The sequence below is a fragment of the Hordeum vulgare genome, chromosome 4H (genome assembly GCF_904849725.1).
Source record: "Hordeum vulgare subsp. vulgare chromosome 4H, MorexV3_pseudomolecules_assembly, whole genome shotgun sequence".
Classification (NCBI taxonomy): Eukaryota; Viridiplantae; Streptophyta; class Magnoliopsida; order Poales; family Poaceae; genus Hordeum; species Hordeum vulgare.
In genome coordinates, this window is record NC_058521.1 from 483,532,471 (window position 1) to 483,548,199 (window position 15,729).

The 15,729-nt window shown below is 41.9% G+C and overlaps 1 protein-coding gene across 1 annotated transcript; it reads left to right on the forward strand.

Moving 5' to 3' along the window:
- Nucleotides 1-455: 455 nt before the first annotated feature.
- Nucleotides 456-13,287, forward strand: LOC123450641 (LMBR1 domain-containing protein 2 homolog). Its single transcript, XM_045127791.1, has 7 exons — nt 456-623; nt 1,944-2,020; nt 4,001-4,164; nt 4,634-4,842; nt 4,923-5,009; nt 5,097-5,236; nt 13,089-13,287. The coding sequence occupies exons 1-7, from the start codon at nt 456-458 to the stop codon at nt 13,285-13,287; spliced, it is 1,044 nt and encodes a 347-aa protein (XP_044983726.1).
- The last annotated feature ends 2,442 nt before the right edge of the window (nt 13,288-15,729 follow it).

Below are 15,729 nucleotides of genomic sequence, written 5' to 3' on the forward strand. Positions count from 1 at the left end.
ATAGCAGTGGCGCACCAGATATAGGTGCGCCATTAATGGCTATATTACTAATGGCACACCCGGTGTGGTGCGCCATTACTAGTTTTGTCCTGGCCCCACACCCTTCCCAGACTTAGCAGTGGCGCACCAGGGGAAAGTGCGCCATTACTAGTTTTAACTAGTAATGGCGCACCACACCCACGGTGCGCCACTACTAACAATTTTTTTTCAAAACTAGTAATGACGCACCACACACTAGGTGCGCCATTAGTAACCCTGGTTACCAATAGCCCATTCTTAGGAGGTGTGCCATTGGTAACCTGAGAGCACCTAGATATTTTTGACAGCCACCTACCACACTCACTTTCCCCCACTTCATTCTCTCCACCTCTACCGAGGGGAGAATGCTTGGAGAATCGTACCGAGGGGAGAATACTTTCTCCACTTCTTAGGAGGCCGAGGCGGAGGGCGGCGATATGTGGGTCTTCTACCTGATATCGCTGCCCCTGACGCTGGGCATGGTCGTCGTCACGCTGCGCTACTTCGCCGGCCCGGGCGTGCCACGCTACGTCCAAGCCACCGTCGGCTACGCCTGGTTCTGCTCCCTCTTCGTCATCATCCCCGTCCCCGCCGACATCTGGACGGTCAGATCTTGTATCCATCTGCATCGCCCGACCCCTCGATTGCGATCCTCGTCGTGCTCGTGATCCCACCCGGTTTCGCTGTTAGTGCCTCGGCGCACCGAGATCCGCCCCGAGATGAGCTAATTACCTGCTCTGGTTTTGCGCCAATTAGGATTTATTTGGGGGATTAGGACATAAATTTGTACTGGGAAGCTGTTAGTGTGTGGAGTTTTGGGTGCTTGAGGGGAGAATACTTGGCGAATCGTACATTCGAGTTGCTGCTTCTTGTCCCCGGAATGAGGTCTAGGTGACAGGGTATTAGGGTCGTCCCTGCATCAATTAGAGAGGACATCTATTTATTACTACTACTAATTAGTTAGTTCATAGTTCTAAGAAATTCAGCATAAACAACATGGCCGAACTAAATTGGCATCATATGTTGTTTGTATATGGTCTGCTTGACTCCAATTAGCTTATGAGAAGTCACTATTTTACCCTTTGTGGCTAATAGCCATAGCAACATTCCATTGTCTAGCCTTGCCCCCCTTCGATAAACTTTTTGTACTGCTTGTTTTCGTACTTTCCGAGCAAGTCATCAGTTCACACAGGACATTCGTGGATTCACCATTATGTTAGATTCATAGGAATATAGGACATAAGGTGGAAAAAGTTTGTCCTGTCTAGTTGACGGCTTACACGGCTTTAGCAACGGAGCACACAGCTGCAACAAGCAGCAACTGTTAGCTCAAGGGAACTAAGAACAAGACGATGAGATGGAATGTTAACCAGACATCAAAATCACACACTTATTCAGATTACATAGTCTGGCTTCACATGCATCTTTAGTCTGAATGAATGCTATAGAAGTATAGCTGCAAAAATTCGAAGCATGAACTTGGTTACCTCCACAAAGCATAGAGATCAGGTGCAGGCAAAGCGTCTATAAAGAAGGTTTAGTATTTTGCTAGAAAGAACCCTAGATCAGCTACATTAGCATGCCTTGAATATTTCGTAGACACATGTTCCATTGATGCCATGCTTATTCGGGTATGGGGCTATGGGCCACTCACTCCCTCTAGTGCTTCACATACATGTTGGTGTATTCATATGTATGAGCAAAGTTGTGGCCAAATGGAACAATCCTGCTATTTAGCCTCTTTATTTAAATTGGTTTAAGCACAAGTGAACAACTGTTGAAAAGTTAAAAATGTAATATATCAACATATACATGGGCCAATGAATAGTGCAGGCCCTTTATCGCAAACTTTATCTGTGCATTGTGCTGTGAAATGATCTTCATTTACTTATTCGGTCTGAACTCCTACAACACCTCACTTGCAGAGATTAACTGGCTTTGATGAAGGTGGGATTGATTTCTTCTGGAGCTGGTCTTATTGGAGTACATTTATCCGAACATGGTATGAAACTATCATCATCAACATGTCTTGCATTGCTTTCTGCTATGGGTATAACAATCCTGATTGTTTAGTGGCATCTAGGACTACTGTTGGTGCACATGCCCTAGCATAATAGATGTTTCTTACAGTAAAATGTCAGCTCTACTTTCAAAAGACAAAAAAGCTTCATTTTGTACCCTACTTTATCAGCCCCCAGATCAGTGATTTAGCAACGTATTGTTTGCATACTGATACGTCTCCAACGTATCTATAATTTTTGATGGTTTCATGCTATTATCTTGTCAAACTTTGGATGTTTTGTATGCCTTTTATATATTTTTGGGACTAACTTATTAACTCAGTGCCAAGTGCCAGTTCCTGTTTTTTCCATGTTTTTGAACCCTTTCAGAGGAGTATTTTGAACAGAGTCCAAACGGAATGAAACTGCCAAAAAGATTTTTTTCCGAAACATAAAAAGATCGAGAAGCCTCAGAATCAGGGCACGGGGCCTGCAGGTACCCCACAAGCCCTCATGCCGCGGCCAGGGGGCCCGCGCCTCCCTGGCTTGTGGGTTCCCTGGGCCACCTCTGCCCTAGGACTTTCTCCTATAAATTCCCTAAAATCCCAGAAAAAATAAGGAGATCATCGAAAGTACTTTTCCGCCGCCACAAGCTTCTGTCTCCGCAAGATCCCATCTGGGGCACGTTCGGGTGCCCTACTGGAGGGGGATTCAGATACGAAGGGCTTCTTCATCAACACCATGACCTCTCCGATGATGCGTGAGTAGTTCACCATAGACCTACGGGTCCATAGCTAGTAGCTAGATGGCTTCTTCTCTCTCTTGGATCTTCAATACAAATTTCTTCATGATCTTCATGGAGATCTATCCGATGTAATCTTCTTTTGTGGTGTGTTTGTCGAGATCCGATGAATTGTGGATTTATGATCAGATTAGCTATGAATCTTATTTGAGTTTCTTCTGATCTCTCTTATGCATGATTTCATATCCTTGTAATTCTCTTCGAGTTGTGGGTTTGTTTGGCCAACTAGATCTATCATTCTTGCAATGGGAGAAGTGCTTGGTTTTGGGTTCATACCGTGTAGTGTCCTCACCTAGTGACAGAAGGCGTAGCGAGGCACGCATCGTGTTGTTGCCATCAAGGGTAAAAAGATGGGGTTTTCATCATTGGTTTGAGTTTATCCCTCTACATCATGTCATCTTGCATAAGGCGTTACTCTGTTCGTCATGAACTCAATACACTAGATGCATGCTAGATAGCGGTCGATGTGTGGAGTAATAGTAGTAGATGCAGAAAGTATCGGTCTACTTGTCTCGGACGTGATGCCTATATGTATGATCATTGCCTTAGATATCGTCATGACTTTGCGCGGTTCTATCAATTGCTCGATAGTAATTTGTTCACCCACAGTAATATTTGCTATTTTGAGATAAGCCTCTAGTGAACACTATGGCCCCCAGGTCTACTCCACACCATATTTTCAGCCTTACACGTTTTCTTCGTTGCAGTTTCCGCCTTCAGATCTCACTTTGCAATCAATCTTGAAGGGATTGACAACCCTTTTAAAGCGTTGGGTGCAAGCTCTTTTGTGTTTGCGCAGGTACTCTGGACTTGACGAGATTCTCCTATTGGATTGATACCTTGGTTCTGAAACTGAGGGAAATACTTACTGCTCCTGTGCTGCATCATCCTTTCCTCTTCAAGGGAAAAACCAACGCAAGCTCAAGAGACGACAGAAGGATCTCTGGCACCACTGCCCGGGAAAGACTTTTGTTGCCGTAGCACATATCAATGTAGTTGTTTCAGCTTCAGCTGAACTTACTAGGTTTGTGCTTGGAAAAGAAATATCATGGTTTGTAAATGGCAAAATACTGGAAAAGTCATGCTGGAGATTTTTATGGGATGCAATAAATTTTATCCTCGCCATTTTCATTGGCATTTTTATCTCTAACACAAGGCTTGTGTCTATGTCCCTAAACAGGGTTGTAGTTCCTACTATTCAAGGCTATGAAGATGTTGGAGATTTCACTGTTAGGGAAAGGCTAAAAACTAGTATTCACATGAACCTGCCCTTTTATTCAATTGTGGGAGCTATGGGCCTCTTTGGACTCATACTGCTTTTAGTCATGCATAGAGCTTGGTATGTTTTAATCTCCACTTGAGCTTCCATGTTCCATGCGTCACCTGATATGTGAATAACCTTGTGTAATATGTTGATATTTTTTTACATTTTAGTTACTAATTCATTTCAGCTCTTTCTTTATGGCTGTCGTTCAATAACCTATGGAATATTTTACGGAAACATTTTTGATATTTCAATATTGAACAAGCTACATGTTTAGGACAGTCAGCTTTGATTGGTAAAGAAACATGATGTAATCTCAACTACTGCAAAATAATACTCCCTCTGTCAACTAATATAAGAGTGTTTAGATCACTAAAGTACTGATCTAAACACTCTTTTATTAGTTAACAGAGGGAGTACTTCCATTGCACTAATCATTCGTGTTGCCTGCAGTTCTAACAAATTAGTTTTCTGAAAATGGCTGCCATTTAAACTTGTGTAATGTGCAGTCTTGGCTCTTGACCTGAAATAAATATTTTTAACATGGATGGGGGTCTGGTGGGGTTTTAATGGCTTGCTCAAATACCTTTGGACTGGTGACCGGTGCTTTTCTTCTTGGTTTTGGATTGAGTGAAATTCCAAGAAACATCTGGAAAAACGCAGACTCGACTCACCGCCAAAAAGTACTTTCTTATAGAGTTGCCAAGATGGCTGTAAAGCTTGATAATGCTCATCAAGAGTATTCAAATTCAATTGTTGTAAGTACATTTTTAAATCCTTAATAATATCCGTACTCATTGCCAACTTGCTATTTGCTGAAGTGTTGTTCCTTTTCCAGGTTGCTGAAGCCACTTCAAATCAAATGTCAAAGCGTGATCTCTTAAGACCTTATATGGATATTATTGACCGAATGGTTGCTCAAATGGTACCAAATCAATTATTAGTACTACTTGTAGTTGAATTTCAAACCCGGCGATTAAATACGGTAACTTGTGATTGTATGTTATTTTAGCTGCAGGATGATCCATCTTTCAAGCCTTCTGGTCGCAGATTAGGTGAAAATGCTATGGACTATGATAAAGATGATAAAACAATGGCCAATCTCCGACGTCAACTTAGGATGGCTCATGAGGAGTACTATCGGTGTAAAATGTATTGTGGAATACCTCATGGTGACCAGTTTCATCGTGACCACAACCCTCTTCTATGTGATGGTAGTTTAGATATCGACTTGTAATGTGAAGACAAACTCGCTACTCGCGGTCTAGAGACTTGTAATGTTCTAACTTTGCTCGGTATTTTGAATTTGAAGACTAATATGATGAATTGTATTCGGATACTTATCTTCTATTGTATTCGATAAATCTGTTGTTTATATGTTATGCTGTAATGTATTTTGTAACCTGTGCAAATATCAGAAAAGCAAAAATAATAATTCCTAATATTCATAGTAGTGGCGCACCATATTGCGCTTTAGTGGCGCACATAAATAAACACCCGAGTGGAGCATTATCTAAAAGTGCGCCGTTAGTAACCTAGAGCACAAGGTACACATGCCCCCTTGGAGTAACAGCAGTGGCACACTTCTGGGCCTAGTAATGGCGTACTTTAGCTGCGCCATTAGTGTCTGGGATAGTAATGGCGCACCAGGTGGTGTGCCACTGTTATGTAGATTAACAGTGGTGCACCAGGCATGCGCCATTACTATTCATTAGTAGTGGCGTGATAATAGTGGGGCACCTATAGTGCGCCATTAATAGCCAAAATAGGTGAGCCACTAACAGCCTTTTTTCTAGTAGTGTATGGACTCGGCATCAGACTTAAAAGGGAGTGCACCATGGAATACAGGGAGGAGCCTCCAGGACATGGTAACCACTGTGTAGCCTTCGAGCATAAAGGATCAACAAATTCCTGACTCCCTACTAACAAGGCACCGTGCGAAAGCCACATATCATCATCCCAAGCAGAGCAATCCATAGGGCCGATGATGGCATGCAAAACTTCAGGAGAAGGTGCCATTGCTTCATGAAGCATAGGTACAATATGCCACAGATTGATGCCCACCAGTCGAACCGAGAGCATAGCAACAATGAGGTCCTGCTCAACAGGAGCACGAGGGAAGATACAATAGTCCACACAATGAGCCGAGCAATCTCCAAGGGGCAGCGCCAAGAGAGTCTCAGTGTATGAACGCTGCCAAGTAGCATGGTTGGCTGATACTTTTGATCTGCATTGGGTTGTTTGGAATATGCCATAGAGGCAATAATAAATTGGTTATTATTATATTTCCTTGTTCATGATAATTGTTTGTTATCCATGCTAGAATTGTATTGATTGGAAACTCAAGTACATGTGTGGATACATAGACAACACGCAGTCCCTAGTGAGTCTCTAGTTGACTAGCTTGTTGATCAAAGATGGTCAAGGTTTCCTAGCCATAGACAAGTGTTGTCACTTGATAACGGGATCACATCATTAGGAGAATGATGTGATGGACAAGACCCAAACTATGAACGTAGCATATGATCGTGTCAGTTTATTGCTATTGTTTTCGGCATGTCAATGTATCTGTTCCTATGACCATGAGATCATGCAACTCCCGGACACCGGAGGAATACCTTGTGTGTATCAAACATCACAACGTAACTCGGTGACTATAAAGGTGCTCTACAGGTATCTCCGAAGGTGTCTGTTGGGTTGGCATGGATCAATATTGGGATTTGTCACTCCGTGCGACGGAGAGGTATCTCGGGGCCCACTCAATAATACAACATCGCAATAAGCCTTGCAAGCAATGTGACTAAGGAGCTAGTCACGGGATCTTGTATTACAAAACGAATAAAGAGACTTGCCAGTAACGAGATTGAACTACGTATGGAGATACAGACGATCGAATCTTGGGCAAGTAACATACCGATGGGCAAAGGGAACTGCATACGGGATTTTGATTGAATCCTTGAAACCGTGGTTCGACCGATAAAGATCTTCATAGAATATGTAGGAACCAATATGGGCATCCAGTTCCTGCTATTGGTCATTGACCGTAGAGGTGTCTCGGTCATGTCTGCATAGTTCTCGAACCCGCAGGTTATGCACACTTAACGTTCGGTGACGCTAGAGTATTATTGGGATTTGTATGCTGGTGACCGAATGTTGTTCGGAGTCTGGGATGACATCCCGGACGTCACGGGGAGCTTCAGAATGGTCCGAAGTTAAAGATTTATATATGGGAAGTCCTATGTTGGCTACCGGAAAAGTTTTGGGTTTTATCGGTATTTTACTGGGAAGCTTCTAGAAGGTTCTAGAGGGTTCCGGATGAGTCCGGAAGGGTCCCTCCAGCCCCTAGGACGTGCATGGGCTGTAAGGGGGCATCGAAGCCTTGTTGGACCATCCCCCAAGGGCCCATGAGGTTGGGAGGGAAGAGTCCCTAAAGTGGAAGGCACCTCCTAGGTTCCTTGGGGAGGGAGGAAACCTCCCTAGGCCCACGCCCCCTCCTTGGAGGAGGGGCTAGGGCTGCGACCCAAACCTCCTCCTAGACTCCTATATATAGTGGGGGAGATGGAGGGTCTGAACACATCAATTCCCATGACCTGGTGGCAGCCCTACCTCTCTCATAACTCCGTTTTTTCCTCGGATCGGTTCCGGCATCGCTTGGCAAAGCCCTGCTGGCACTGCTCCACCATCATCTCCACCATGCTGTCGTGCTGGTTGAGATCCCATCTACTTCTCCTTCCTCTCTGGCTGGATCAAGAAGGAAGAGACGTCATTGAGACGTACGTGTTGTAGATGAGCCATACCCCATGAAGATGAGGCCATGGGGGAGGCAAATTTGGTGGCTTTTGGTGGCTGCCCCGAAATCAGGGTTTTCCTCTCCTTATATGAGCTGGGACGATCATCCTTGGCCCTCCGATGGATGTCCCTTTGATCCAAGGCTCTTGGGCACCTCTAGAACCTTCCTAAGGTCCCTCTTAGCCCTAATGTGGTCGCAAAGTCGTAGCTTGGCGAATCCATCAAATATGGTAAGAGTTGGACTCAATCACGTCACTGATTTCCGTAATCCCGTAATCAGATATTTGTCCTTCAGTAAAACAGGATTTCCTAGAGCGTCCGGCCTCCAAATGGGCCTAATTGTATGTCTCGGATTATCAGAATAAAATTCCCCATACTTCTGTCTTCTGCGAGATTTCCGTTTGAGGCCGTCTTTGACCCGTAACGTGGCAATCTTTAAAAAACGTTTTCAGACAGATTTCAGGAAAGTCCCAATTCGACTCCAACAAGGTTTCCTCTTCTATTTTTGATAGTTCCTACACATAAAAGTGTAAAATAAGAACATTGTGCACTTTTGCAACTATTAACAGGTTAGTCCAAATAAATCATAAACTTTATATGAAAACAATTATCAAAAGCATAAAAGTAGCATGAAACCATCAAAAATTATAGATATGTTTTGGACGTATCAACATCCCCAAGCTTAGTTCCTACTCGTCCTCGAGTAGGTGAACCGATAAAAACAAAATAATTTTTGACCTGACATGCTACCAACATAATCTTGATCATCATATTTATAAAAGCATCTGTAAGTTGAGATCATAGCACTCCAAACATAGGCATGATAGATATAATTCTAACAATGAAACTTAGCAACCATGTTGCAACATGAAAGGTAACACAAACAAAAGATCATGAAAAATAATGCACTTGGAAGTTATACGTTTGTTTCAAGCATAAAGAAAACATAGCAAAGTGGTATTTCGCTTATCCTTAAGAGTGGGGCAAAACATAAATGCCAGGACACCTTCAAAGTTCAAGTGGATGACTAGAACAAATAATTTGAGAGCAAGTAATAACACATCATGAATCAATCAATAATAAATTTTGGGACTATGCACATTATACTCAGAATGACAACTATGCTCTCTTAATTGGTGCATAAAGTTAGAAGATGAAGACTCAACATAAAAGTAAAAGAATGGCCCTTCGTAGAGGGAAGCAGGGATTACTCATGTGCTAGAGCTTTTAGAGATTTTTGAAGTCAATAAGATTGTAAAACAAGCTTCTCGGAGGTGCATAATTCGTCAACGAATGCTAGAAGATAGCCCAATACTTCTCATGCTGGAAAAGTTTTGAGGAACGGCTCCCAAAATGGGGATGATCACATCCCCTTAGTCTCCTTTGTTTATCACTATTCTAATTTCTCATGAACAAAGCGTGAAGGAGGTTTTGTTTGTTGCTATTATCTTTTACGAGCTGGGCGCACTCATGCCAGTCGCTCCTCATATTAGGGTTCGCATATTAGACATGCAAACCCAAGATAAAGCTTGTCCAGTATGAGAAGATCATGAATTATCTACTAGTTCCTCATGAGCTAAATCAGAGGCACAAAACAGGAATAATTTTCAAAGTTTTAAAGGCAGGACATGAGAAATTTACTTGGAGTGGCGGTTAAATACCACATGTAGGTTGGTATGATGGACACATTTGGCAAACTTTGGTATTTGGGAGTTGGATGCACGAGTAGAGCTCATACTCGGTACAGGTGGAGGCTAGCAAAAGACTGAGAGCGAAAAATTAAGAGAGCAATAATGGCCATAATCATGCATAGCGACAAAAAAATTATTAATCAAAGCATAAATGGTATTACAAGTCAAAAACTAAACGATCATAGAGTCTATAAGTGACTGGTTTGTATTCATAACATGGTGTGAGCATGCGCCAAGTCAATCCAATTGAAGTAGTAAAGGAGAATACCACAATATTATGCTTCGATATGATAAAAACAACACATGATTCTTTCGATGGCACATTAAGAACTCTCAGCTGTTTGAGACAAGTCATGGAAAATCAATAACTACTAAGCATATAATTAAGATAATATCTAACATGACATGTTAAAGTCTAAGCCATAGTCTAAACGAGCTTCCTATTACACCACTATAAGCATGAAATATTTTACTCTTCTCCAACACCAATCAACTCTCTTGAAACAACTCTCATAGATAATATTAATTAAAGACCAGAGAGATAATCATATATAACTAGAGAAAACTAACAAGCTCTAAACAAAATTTGAGTGGAAAACAAGGGCTAAACGCAGTACTAGCAAAAAGTGAACACTCACAAAACAATAAAAGTGAAAACTAGAGTGTTCTAAGCAATTAAAATGGATCGTGTCTCTCTTCAAACTAACATGCTGGGATCCAACCATTTATTACAGAAAAGAAAACTAAACAAACTGAGAAGTAAAGAGCGGGACGCTCCAAGCATAGCACATAACATATGAAGTGATAAAAATATAGCATGGAGAAGAACAAACTGATGATAGTTGATGGAGAAGGGGATGCACACGGGTATCCCCAAGCTTAGATGCTTGAGTCTCCTTGAATATTTCTTGGGGTTGCATGGGGGCATCCTCAAGCTTGAGCACTTGACACTGCTGCATCTTCTTTCATCATCTTCCATCGCATACTTGAAAACTTCCTTCATACAAAAGTCATCATAAGTTAATTAGAGTGGTTAGTGCCCATAATAAAATAATTTATTCTCTACTGGAAATAAATATTTTCAGGAAGATCTACTATTTATCAAGATTGCCAAAAGTTTTTTGCAAAGAAAAAGCAAGCTTAAGATTTGCAAAACAATGAAAACGCAAAACAGGGCAGAATCTAGGAAAAACAGACTAGCAGGTAGTAAATAATTTTTTCGGGGAACTTCTGCAACTCAAATAAAAAAACTCAGAACATACGCTAGAAATACAATTATATAGATCATACTAGCAAAAACATTAGATAAAAAAGATGATCTGGTGATGTTTGCCGAATTTTTCAGTCAAGCAGACATAATGTGTTTCTCGACAGCATGTCACAACTTTTGAACTTTCTTGTAGTCGGAGGCTAAAACTTGGGACAAAACGAAATAAAAAGGATAAGGAGAGGTTGATACATAGGTAACAACTTCCAAGACTCAAAGAAAACAAAAGAAACTTAAAGAAAACAACATGAAAACATAAGGAAAACAAAGTGGGTTGCCTCCCAGAAGCGCTTTTCTTTAACGCCTTTTAGCTAGGCATGGAAAAAGGAGGGATGCCTTAGGCATCCCCTAGCTTTGATGATTGAATATTCTTGAATACTTCATTGATGTGCACTTGGGAGTCCCCAAGATTGAGCATTTCTCTTCTCATTCATATCGTATCACCATCTTCATTGGATCTTAAATACTACATTCACACAAAACTTGACAAAAACTCATTAGTAGGGTTAGTACTCATCAAATAAAATCCACTCATGTTCAAGCATTGACAAGTTTCATAATATTTACGCATCATTAGCCACTTTATATACTAAGGTGTTCATGATTTTCGTTGTCCGTCAAAAAACAAATGAAACTAATAACACCAAGTACAATATTGAATAAACTAAGAATTTTGTCAAAACTGAACAGTTTGTAAAGATGACACTCAACGAGATAGTTAGGTAGATCAAATCAAAAAACTCAAAACTAATGAAAGACAGATCATAATCTCAGGTTTATGCACAAAAAATTTCGGATCAAAATACTATTCTGAGATTTATCACGAATATTACAGTGAAGCACAAGAAATCCGTCTACACAGAACAATTAGTAAAGATTGAATTATTAGACCTATCTACACACCTCAAATCACAAAAGTCAAAACTAATGAAAGTAAAGTAATAAAAAGTACTTTGCAATCAAGAAATTTCAGATCGATATCATGTTCTCTTGATTTTTAAAATTTTCTACGGTGGAGCACGGAAAATCTGTTTCTAGGCAGCAAAGTGGAAAACTTGCATCATAAAAAACTAGAAGTTATCTATATATTTTATTTTTATGGTACATAGGAATATGTAAAATATATACACCATATATACAAGTTTTTAACTGAAAAGCTTCCATGGAAAGAATTGTTTTGGTTTCATAGGCATGAACACAATTGTTCAAGGTTGACCCCCACTTAACCATTACTCATCTTTCCAATCACTTTCCCTTAAACGTTTTTAGATAACAAGTACAACTATTTTTTTTGTAATTCACATTCCCTATCCATATAAAGATACAGAACAACTTAAAACTGAAAGTAAAACTACTTAGAGACAAATCAAACAAGCGCACAAAAGAACATTCACCCCACGCTATTGCTCCCCGGCAACGGCGCCAGAAAAGGTCTTGATATCTCACAACTATAGGGGATTGTGTGTAGCCTTTTCGATAAGTAAGAGTGTCGAACCCAACGAGGAGCTAAAGGTGGGATAAATATTTTCTCAAGTTCTATCAACCATCGAAGCAACTCTACGCACACTAAACGTTTTGCAATATCTAGGAGGTAAAACTAGAGTGACAATACGTGAATGAGAGAAAGCTTTGCAAGATAATAAATACAAGAAAGTAAATGTTAGTGCTGCAGCGATAAAATATGCTAAGTAACCATAAACTAACTGTACCATGAGTGCGGAAGAGTGGTGGTAATTGTGGTGGAATTGTCCATGATCAAATAGTCAAATACAAGGTTGATATTCCTCTTTTATGTGGGAGAGGCAAAGCTAAAAAGCTCTCACTATCCAATGATTGCAAGTACTTATGATTGGAACTCTAGCAAACATCCGTAAATACTAGAAGATGCATTAAGGTAAAAAATACCCAACCATAGCATTAAGATCAAAAGGTCCTCTTTATCCCATATGCTTTGATCACTAGATTGGGGCTCATGTTTCTGTCACTCAAGCAGCCCACCCTCTAGCTTTATCCACATACTACAAACCCTATGATGTGATCCATGCGTGCATAAACATATGACGGGCACCATAGGACTATAAAAAATTCAATATATAGCTCAAACCGTCCATGGAGATTCAACAATCAATCATATGACAAAAGGGAACTACACAAACATGACATAGATGCAATAGATAATTTGCAAATAATTTATAACATCAAACATCATGTTTACATAGGGGATTACAGAGGTTTATGGGAGAGTGAACATTTTTAGATATGGAGGAGATGATGATGGAGGTGTTTGTGAATGCCGCATCATGGCAGAGAGGATGGAGAAGGGGCAGCTCGTGAGGTGCAGGGAGGCGCCGGCGGCCGACGGCAGCGCAAGGGGCTCCTCCAGCGCCGACCGGCTATCATGGGGGAGCGCCGCCCCTCAGGCCCCTTTCTCCATGGATTCTTGGTTCTGTAGATGAGCCCTCCTCCATGGAGATGAGGCCATGGGGGAGGCAAAATTCATGGCTTTTGGTGGCCGCCCCAAAATTAGGATTTTCCTCTCCTTATATGAGCTAGGACGATCATCCTTGACCCTCCGATGGATGCCCCTTTGATCCAAGGCTCTTGGGAACCTCTAGAATCTTCCTAGGGACCCCTATAAGCCCTAATGAGGTCCCAAAATCTTGGCTTGACCGAATCCATCAAATATGGTAAGAGTTGGACTCGATCACGTCACCGAATCCCGTAATCCCATAATCAGATATTTGTCTTCCAGTAAAACGGGATTTCCTAGAGCGTACGAACTCGAAATGGGCCCAATTGTATATCTAGAATTATCAGACTAAAATTCTTCACCGTTTTGTCTTCTGTGAGATTTCCGTTTGAGGTCGTCTTCGACACGTAACATGGCAATCTTTAAAAACCGTTTTCAGACAGATTTCAGGAAAGTCCCAATTCGACTCCAACAAGGTTTCCTCTTCTATTTTTGTTAGTTCTATCACATCCCTAGCTACCCTTTGATGATTAGCAAGATTGTGCTCATGTTTTATTATTGCATTAAAAATGGAAATAGAAATCAAAGATAAACCCTAGAACTTCCATATTCAACTCAATTGAAAACTTGTGATAAATCAATGAACCCAAAATGGCCTTCATAAAAGTCCATCATTTTTGATAAATATTGGAAACAACAATTCAGGGTTGGAACTTACTTTTAAAATACATTTGGCATTTTATTTAAACCACAAAATCCACTGATAGTATTCAATTAATTGGTTTTAAATATTTCTGGTTATTATAAAATGTTGAATCTTTTTTGTGGGCTTGGAAATATTACAAACAACACCCCAACATTATTTTCACTATTTTAGAAATAGTTTGGAGCCAAAAATAAAGTCAACAAGTGTCAGATATGAATTAACAGAAATAGAAAAGAAATAAAATGAGAAAGGACCTACCTGACGCTCACCTAGCCCAGCCCATCTCCTTCACTGTCGTCTTCCTCACGCCAGTAGGCAGCAGGAGGTGGCCGCCGCCTCCTCGGACGCGGCCACGCACGTGAGTGCGTGCCTGGCCTCCCTGTCGCGCTGGCCGCGAAGGGATAAGCCTCCCGCATCCATTCCAGCTCTCTCCCTCTGCCCATTCGCTCCCTTGTGCCCCTCCTCTCGGCCGCCATTAGAGCCGAGCTCAAGCTCGAGCTAGCCGTCGCCTCCGGCCACCGCAAGCTCCCCCGAGCATGCTATCCTCTCCGCCTCGATGAGCACGTCGTCCCCGCCAAAGGAAAAGAGCCCCAGAGCCCTGTATCACCCTCGTCACTGTCGTATTCTACCTTCGGCCACCGGCAAGTCGGCGTCGATTCATCGGATCCAGCGCGTCCCCGAGCAGCCTGAGCCTATCATCGACATCGCCATGAGCTCCGGAGTGTTTCCCCCCGTCTACCCCTCTATCTCCTGCTCTCTAGCCCTGTGGCCGTCGAACCCGATCTCCGGCCGCCGCCATGTCTCGTCGCCGGTGCTCTCCGGCCACCCCTAGCTCCTCTCGCTGCCCCTTCTAGATGAGGCCGAGCATGGGCTTCCTCCCAATGCTCTCGGCACTCAAATCAGAGCACCACGACACGTTTTAGGGTAACTCCGACGAGGATCCGCCACAGATTTAGTCGCCGCCGGCAAGGCTCGGGTGGGGGCTGACCTGGATTGCTCATTAGAGCTTAATCCACCCCCTAAGGCCACTAGCAGTGGGCCCCAGAGTGGGTCAAGCCCCACTTAGCCTCTGGTCAGCACGGGATTAGCCCTAAGCCACTGACCAGTGGGCCCTACTGGTCAGGTTTGACCTGACCATCCCCTGTTGACCTTGCTGATGTCATGTTGACGCGGTAAATCCAATTCTGTGATTAAATTAATTCCAGAAAATGCTGAAACTTTGGAAATTCATAAAAAATTAAATATAACTCCAAATGTGACAAATAATATATGCAAATTGATCAGAAAAATTCAATGAACACAATGGTGCTACTTTCATGCATGACAAAAAAAGTTATGAAACAGCATCAGGTCAAATCAATTAAAGGAATTTAATAAATGTCCCATTTTAAATAGTATTTGAATTTGAATTCAAATCAGCATCAACCCAAAGGTTGGATAGCCACACTAGTTCATGCTACATTTCATTTCATGCCATGATCATGCATCATATTGTTGCATATGAATGTTATTGATTGTTGTTATTGTTTCGGTAGGCTCTGCCCTTCCGGATACGTCTGAATATCCGACTGATGGATTTAATCCCTCCGCTGAACAACAAGGCAAGCACCCTTTTGATCATCCCGATATAAACCCATGTTCCTGCTCCTTCTCCCACTTATTGCATTAGGACAAAAATATTTCAAATGCTTTACTTCGGTAGCTGAACCTATTCCTTTGCAT

What these genes read in the sequence shown, in the direction of transcription:
- LOC123450641 (XM_045127791.1), top strand. Translation starts at nt 456, where the DNA reads ATGTGGGTCTTCTACCTGATATCGCTGCCCCTGACGCTGGGCATGGTC. An exon ending in AGTACATTTATCCGAACATG is followed by an intron (nt 2,021 to 4,000) that starts GTATGAAACTAT and finishes GTCCCTAAACAG; the next exon opens with GGTTGTAGTTCCTACTATTC. An exon ending in GAGTACTATCGGTGTAAAAT is followed by an intron (nt 5,237 to 13,088) that starts GTATTGTGGAAT and finishes GAACATTTTTAG; the next exon opens with ATATGGAGGAGATGATGATG.